The following is a 7,844-nucleotide window of genomic DNA, read 5'->3' on the forward strand; positions in this document are numbered from 1 at the left end:
TTATAGGCCTGTTAGTTTGACATCTGTAGTATGCAAGGTCTTGGAAAAATTTTTGAAGGAGAAGGTAGTTAAGGACATTGAAGTCATTGGTAAATGGGACAAAATACAACATGGTTTTACAAAAGGTAGATCATGCCAAACCAGCCCGATCTCCTTCTTTGAGAAAGTAACAGATTTTTTAGACAAAGGAAACGCAGTGGATCTAATTTACCTAGATTTCAGTAAGGCATTTGATATTGTGCCACATGGGGAATTATTAGTTAAATTGGATAAGATGGGGATCAATAGGAAAATTGAAAAGTGGATAAGGAATTGGTTAAAGGGGAGACTACAACCGGTCCTACTGAAAGGTGAACTGTCAGGCTGGAGGGAGGTTACCAGTGGAGTTCCTCAAGGATCAGTTTTGGGACCAATCTTATTTAATCTTTTTATTACTGACCTGGGCACAAAAAGTGGGAGTATGCTAATAAAGTTTGCAGATGATACAAAGCTGGGAGGTATTGCCAATTTAGAGAAGGACTGGGATATCCTACAGGAGGATCTGGATGACCTTGTAAACTGGAGTAATAGTAATAGGATGAAATTTAATAGTGAGAAGTGTAATGTCATGCATTTAGGGATTAATAACAAGAATTTTAGTTATAAGCCAGGGATGCATCAATTAGAAATAACGGAGGAGGAGAAGGACCTTGGAGTATTGGTTGATCATAGGATGACTATGAGCTGCCAATGTGATATGGCCGTGAAAAAAGCTAATGCGGTCTTGGGATGCATCAGGAGAGGTATTTCCAGTAGGGATAAGGAGGTTTTAGTACCGTTATACAAGGCACTGGTGAGACCTCACCTGGAATACTGTGTGCAGTTCTGATCTCCCATGTTTAAGAAGGATGATTTCAAACTGGAACAGGTACAGAGAAGGGCTACTAGGATGATCCGAGGAATGGAAAACTTGTCTTATGAAAGGAGACTCAAGGAGCTTGGCTTGTTTAGCCTAACTAAAAGAAGGTTGAGGGGAGATATGATTGCTCTCTATAAATATATCAGAGGGATAAATACCAGAGAGGGAGAGGAATTATTTAAGCTCAGTACCAATGTGGACACAAGAACAAATGGATATAAACTGGCCACCAGGAAATGTAGACTAGAAATTAGACAAAGGTTTCTAACCATCAGAGGAGTGAAGTTTTGGAATAGCCTTCCAAGAGAAGCAGTGGGGGCAAAAGATCTATCTGGCTTTAAGATTAAACTCGATCAGTTTATGGAGGAGATGGTATGATGGGATAACACGGTTTTGGTAATTAAATATTCATGGTAAATAGGCCCAATGGCCTGTGATGGGATATTAGATGGGGTAGGATCTGAGTTACCCAGGAAAGAATTTTCTGTAGTATGTGGCTGATGAATCTTTCCCATATGCTCAGGGTTTAGCTGATCGCCATATTTGGGGTCGGGAAGGAATTTTCCTCCAGGGCAGATTGGAAGAGGCCCTGGAGGCTTTTCGCCTTCCTCTGTAGCATGGGGCACGGGTCACTTGCTGGAGGATTCTCTGCTCCTTGAAGTCTTTAAACTACGATTTGAGGACTTCAATAGCACAGATATAGGTGTGAGGTTTTTTGCAGGAGTGGTGGGTGAAATTCTGTGGCCTGCGTTGTGCAGGAGGTCAGACTAGATGATCATAATGGTCCCTTCTGACCTAAATATCTATGAATCTATGAATCTACTTGTATCTACTGGATTTCAGGCTCATCACAGCCACTGGAAGGCAAAAATACACAACAATCAGGTTTGAGGGACACAGTCTTGAAATCTAGTCAGTTTAAAGAGTTAAAGGTGGTTTCAGGACCTACAACAGTCCCATGGTACCTCTGTGGTGCTGCGTGATTTTTGCAATTGTGTTTTCCTATTTCCTTAATTGTTTTGTTTCCTGTTCTGTGTGAAAGACCCACCCAGATGGGAAACTGACAATCCTTAAAAGTACCAGTGCATAATTTTTTTCTCCATCTAATGTTACAATACTAGAATAGAATCTGGAACATGTAAATTTTCAGGGAGTAATGTCATTTTTTAAGATGACTATATTCCTTTATTGATTTGAATGCATGCTCCCAAACTGGCAAGTACAGTAAATTTTAGATTCCCAGGGCAGGCCAACTAGATACATCAGGGAGGAAGACTTACCGCACCACACAGAATATTAAAAGCAGAGAGATGGGGCCAGCCTTGGATTTGCAGCACCAGTTCCCCTGCCCTCAGCATCTCCTTTACCATCCATGCAGCTGCGGGATCTGACAGCCTTTCCTTCACTTGACCAGTCAGCTACCCCTTTCAGGCACCCAACCCTAGCAGCTCCCCCACTTGAAACTAAAGCCAACCCAGAGCAGCTTTCAGGGTAACCAGGACTCTTACTTCCGGTGAGTCCCAGCCCCAGGGCAGTTTGGTGAGCCCATATCATATTGCCCTGTAACAGTTGTGTCAGCTGCTGTGGACCTCAACCAGATGCCTAGAAGTATCTCCCACTTTCCAATCAAACTAAGCCTTTTTTTCTGGCTCTCTGAGCACAGATGTGTTAGACACAGATGTAACAGGATGATCTGCCCCTTTAAGGGCCTGGGGCAGCCATGTTTGAGTGTCAGACTTGCCCCTTCTCATCAGGGTGTTTTCTATACAGGACTGAGAAACTGCAGTTGTAGAGAAGCCACAAGAAGCAAGTGGACTCCTGCAGAAGTCCCTGGAGCAGAGGGAAAGGCTGCTGGGGGTCCCTGCAGCCTACTTTGGTTGCCAGTTTTGTATTCGAATTAATAAACCAGGCCCTTAGGCAAGGGCTTGAAAAACTCTGGGCACAGTGTGACAAGCTAGGGATAGGGGACAGGCCAGCAGCTTCCTACATGCTTCTGCTCTATCAGCTTTGGAAGGAGATAAACATCCCAGTGCAACCATACCCTGCTGCTACAACTTCCCCAAATACAGCTATTTTCATATTTTATAGCTATGCCTGTGTGGATGGGAGATAAAGAGAGAAGTCCCTTACACAGGAAGCCACAGAAAAGAGAACTGCTGGGCAGACACTAGAAATTGAGAGAAAAACATTATTACAAGGGCTAACTGAGAACAAAAGCGCATAATAATCAAACAGTGTGGCAATGAACTGCTCAAGCTAATGGTAATTGATTGCTGTTTGTAAGCCCTATGCCCTATTTTGATACAAAGCAGTATGCACTCAGAAATGCAGAAGGGAGTTGCTGAGATCAGATTAATGGTCTACCAGTCTGGGGATGGTTTTATGATTAAGGCACTGAACTGGTAATCAGGAGATTGTGACAGAGCTGGGAACTAAATTCCAAACTTCCGAAGTCACCGTAGACAAGTTGCTCATCATCTGTGCCTCAATTCTTCCATTTGTAAAATGGGGATAATGCAACCATACCTCACAGATGTGGAAGAGGATAAATCTGTTAGCACTAGAGGCACTTGGATTCAATGGTGATGGGTATTCCCAAGATCTAGAAAGATCCTATGTCCAACAGTGGCCAGCACCAGGCACTTCAGAGGAAGGAGTCAGATCTCCATAGTGGTCAGTTACATGATGACATGTCCATGGGGAAGTCTGTTCCACAAACAGTGTTTGTGCGGGGCAGGGGGGCAAGGGTTGACTTACATCCTGAAAAAGAAAGGGTGCTCCCCCTTATAAGTTTATCCTGACAAGTGTAAATGCAGATATTTTTCTCCTTAAGAAATTATCTTTTCTTTAAATCCTACTAAGCTCTTTCCCCTAATGTCTGGTCAGTGAATTCCACAGGGTAATTTATATTAAAAAAAATTCCTTTTATCACTCTGAAATTTGTTACCTTTCCGTTTCAATAAGTGTCCCCTTTTACTTTCATTATGAAATAAACAGGGAATGCTCAATAGAAGAATGTCAAAAACAATATAGTGTCAGTTAGGTCAACTCCTGTTCATCTCCTGTTTTAACAGTCCTAATCTTTGAAATCTGGCAGGGAATTCCTTCCATGTCTAATAATTTTTTCCCCTTCTCTTCTGTGCCCTTATCCTCTTTTAATCAATGTGTAAACTCAGGGGTTGTACCGTATGACCGGAGAATTGCTAACATAGTTCCTATTTTTAAGAAAGGTAAAAAAAACTATCCGGGTAACTACAGGCCTGTTAGTTTGACATCTGTTGAATGCAAGGTCTTGGAAAAAATTTTGGAGTGAAGTTCTGGAACAGCCTTCCAAGGGAAGCAGTGGGGGCAAAAGACATATCTGGCTTCAAGACAAAGTTTGATAAGTTTACGGAGGAGATGATATGATGGGATAGCCTAATTTTGGCAATTAATTGATCTTAGACTACTAGCAGTAGATATGCCCAATGGCCTATGATGGGATGTTAGATGGGGTGGGATCTGAGTTACTACAGAGAATTCTTTCCTGGGTATCTGGCTGGTGAGTCTTGCCCACATGCTCAGGGTTTAGCTGATTGCCATATTTGGGGTCAGGAAGGAATTTTCCCCCAGGGCAGATTGGCAGAGGCCCTGGGGGTTTTTCGCTTTCCTCTGCAGCGTGGGGCACAGGTCACTTGCTGGAGGATTCTCTGCACCTTGAAGTCTTTAAACCATGATTTGAGGACTTCGATAGCTCAGACATAAGTTAGGGGTTTGTTACAGGTGGGTGAGATTCCGTGGCCTGCATTGTGCAGGAGGTCAGACTGGACGATCATAATGGTCCCTTCTGACCTTAAAGTCTATGATTCTTTGATTGATCCTTTTACTCCCCTGGTAAATTAGTGGGCCCATAACTTTCTATTTCAGACATGCTCCTAAAACACTTCTCTAACTAGGTTTTGTGAATTCTGTTCTTAACTCTCCTAGTCTATCTTACATCTGACCTGCCATTGTTTCCGCACGTATTCTATTGGCTTCGCTTGTGCTCGCTGCCCACTTTGGAAATTATTATTATTTTGGCTTAAATAGACTAGGATCTTGCTTTTTTAACCAAAACTAGGATGCAGATCTGCACCCCAATTTTGGTAAAATAGTGACAGTAATGAATGCTGTAGCTGTACCTCACGGGTTGAATTAGAGCTCTGGAAGGCAGAGCTAAGGCTACAAAGAAGACCACCCAGCTATCAAAAGATTATTTTTTCAGCCCTAAAGGACAAGATTCAGATCCCCCATGAGAACTACTGTAGGTGCTGCTGCCTCTGGCTGGAAGACAGAACTCCTTAATTTGGAAGATGTGGAGTTTAGATATAGTGCATAAAAGCTGAGCTTTATTTGAAATATTAGCTAATGCATCTAGAGGTTTACTTGGTCCTGCCTCAGCAAAGGGGGCTGGACATGAGGATTTCTAAAGGTCCCTTCCAACCCTACATTTCTATAATTCTATACAGAAAATTGAAACTTTTTCTCTGGAGGCCATGTGGGACAGACATTAAGCTTATTGTTCTAGAATATATATGCACCGGCTATGATAGTACACTCATTCAGGAAAAAGAAAGTTGTGAAATGCTATCAATGAGGTTGTCAATAAAGCAAGAGTCAGAACAAACATGGGGAGATTGCCTGACATTTTCAGAAGTCGAGAAGCTGCAAAGTTTTCTTGTCCAGCAGCTTCAAGTGCCATTATTTCGGCAGGAGAATTGGGGGCCAGTTATAGGATCTTTGCTAGAAAACTGTTTGGGGAATGAAGTGTGCAGACCCATTAATTAAAGTGCTAAAAAACAGAAACCCAAATGGCTAACCTTTTCCTTACATTTATTGTAGGCACTTTACATTTCAAGTGTGAATCCTCTGCATTCAGTCTGATTGTGTGTATAAGTATATATTTAACCTAATATTTCCTTTCTCACGAACAATCTGTAAAATAATAATTCTGTCAGAGTAAAGGGATTGGCTCTTTCTTCTTGAGGACTGCAGATCCTCCGGGTAATTTGTTCTCAGCTGGTACTTTTATCTCATCCTCAGAAATGGTATCCAAAATGATGCCCTGCTGAGGCAATGATTTACCCAGCTATACTCCGCATGGATGAAGGTGCTTTCAGCAGTGGTAGCACTGATTCCATCAAATACTTCGTTTGTTCCTTTTATGTTCTCTCATAGTTGATATTTCTACTACAAACTGAATTTGTCTTTCCCCTTTGTATACATTTGAAGTTTGCCAGGATGCTATCATTCTTTATTCCTTACACCAGGCTTATCTAGTTTTAGTATAGTAGGGACCGCTGATGAGGAGGATGAGCAGCTGAGCAACTTCTATCTACCATCCTACAGCACACCACCTCTGTGATGGGTCAACCGTGAAAGTCACATTAGTTAACTTTCCCAAATCCACTGGGTCTCTTAGTTTTGTCTCCCCCTGCTGCTCACTGACGATGGTTTTGTCTACACTACCACTTTTGTCAGTAAAGCATTTGTCAGTCAGGGGTGTGGAAAAAAAACACACCCCGACCGACATAAGTTTCTCCAGCAAAAGTGCTGGTGTGGAAAGTGCTATGTCACTCCCCTGGTGACATAGCTAACGCCACTCATTTCGGGTGGCTTAATTCTGCTGCCAGGAGAGCTCTCTCCCACCGGCAAAGAGCAGTTACATAGGAAACCTAACAGGGGCACAGCTGTGGCGGTACAGCCGTGCCGCTGTAAGGTCCATAGTGTAGACAGAGCCGAATTGATGAAGTTTTTGACTCTAGCCCCATGGGTGCTTATGCACTCCTCTCCTCCCACAGTTGTGGTCGCATCAGTCCCTGGAGAAGGTTAGTAGGTTTGCCCCTAACAGGCATCCTGGTTCTGCAGTAAAGAACCTAGAAACTTACAGGAGATGGAGCTTGCACCATGTGACCAAGGCACCATGGACCACCACAGCAAATGCTCCTGAATCTATGGACCAGTTTGAGAAGTACGGCCCTAATCATAGTCTCCAATATCTTCTTTCTACTCCCATTGCACACTGTCTCTGATCTTGCAAAGGGGCACAAATGAGAAGTTTTCAATAGGTCTTGATTATAAAAATTGTTAGCTGCTTAGCTACCCTAGGGAGGGTTTATTTTAAAAACTCAAATTATTGTCACATGGCATTTTGGTCTCTCTCCCACGTCCTACATCTATTATGTTACTATGCACATCTACATCACTGTACCAAATCAAACAGCCATACAGTAAAGGGAAGAAATATTGAAAAGCATTGTTTAATAAATGTAAAATAAAAAGCAAACTTACCAACTATACCCCTGTTCAGAGATGACTCATTATCTGTGATGTCTTGTGGCATCTTACGGTACAGTTTTAAACAACGGAGAGGAACTAAGGTGTTCAAACACAAGTCCCATTTTTCCACAAGCGTTAGAGATATCTTCCTTGCTAGGTCTTCTCTGTCTTTTTCCTGGAGTAAGGTCTGATGGTATTCCTTGGATATAACATCTTTCTCCAGCATGCAGCTGAGCAATGCATGGACATCAGACGTTGTGGCACTGGAGAGAATTTCCCTGACTTCAGGCAGGATCTCTTTGAAAAGATTCATAACAGCAGCCTAAAGAGTTTTAAAGAGATTTCAGCCAAAAACTCAACTGGTTAAATAAAAAAAATCCACTCAGTCAGCATCAAAAAAAGATGAAGTGAAATTTTTTTTAACACAATAGTTTGGTTTGTGTCATTTGTTGAGGTGTTTCCTCATTCGATGAAAGTTATGATTCAAGTTTCCAACAAACAACTTCTTGATGTGGTCACACAAAATTCACTGCAACCGTTGTTTCCAAAACACATTCCAAAATAGGCAGTTTTAAAGGCCACATTATGTTCAGTAATTAAGGAGAGGTATTAACATGGGACTACCTGACCATAAGGGAGTTGGATCCTT

At 42.2% G+C, this 7,844-nt stretch overlaps 1 protein-coding gene across 1 annotated transcript in view; it reads right to left on the reverse strand.

Annotated features, from left to right (window-relative positions):
* The window catches only part of CIITA (class II major histocompatibility complex transactivator), a 70,058-nt gene extending 62,547 nt beyond the window's left edge, over positions 1–7,511 (reverse strand). The window contains exon 1 of the mRNA XM_075132778.1: positions 7,208–7,511. Within this exon, the coding sequence (XP_074988879.1) occupies positions 7,208–7,508 (301 nt within the window). The 5' untranslated portion in view covers positions 7,509–7,511. The remainder of the gene's footprint in view (positions 1–7,207) is intronic.
* Positions 7,512–7,844: the final 333 nt, after the last annotated feature.

Source organism: Caretta caretta, chromosome 10 (assembly GCF_965140235.1).
Source record: "Caretta caretta isolate rCarCar2 chromosome 10, rCarCar1.hap1, whole genome shotgun sequence".
Lineage (NCBI taxonomy): Eukaryota > Metazoa > Chordata > Testudines > Cheloniidae > Caretta > Caretta caretta.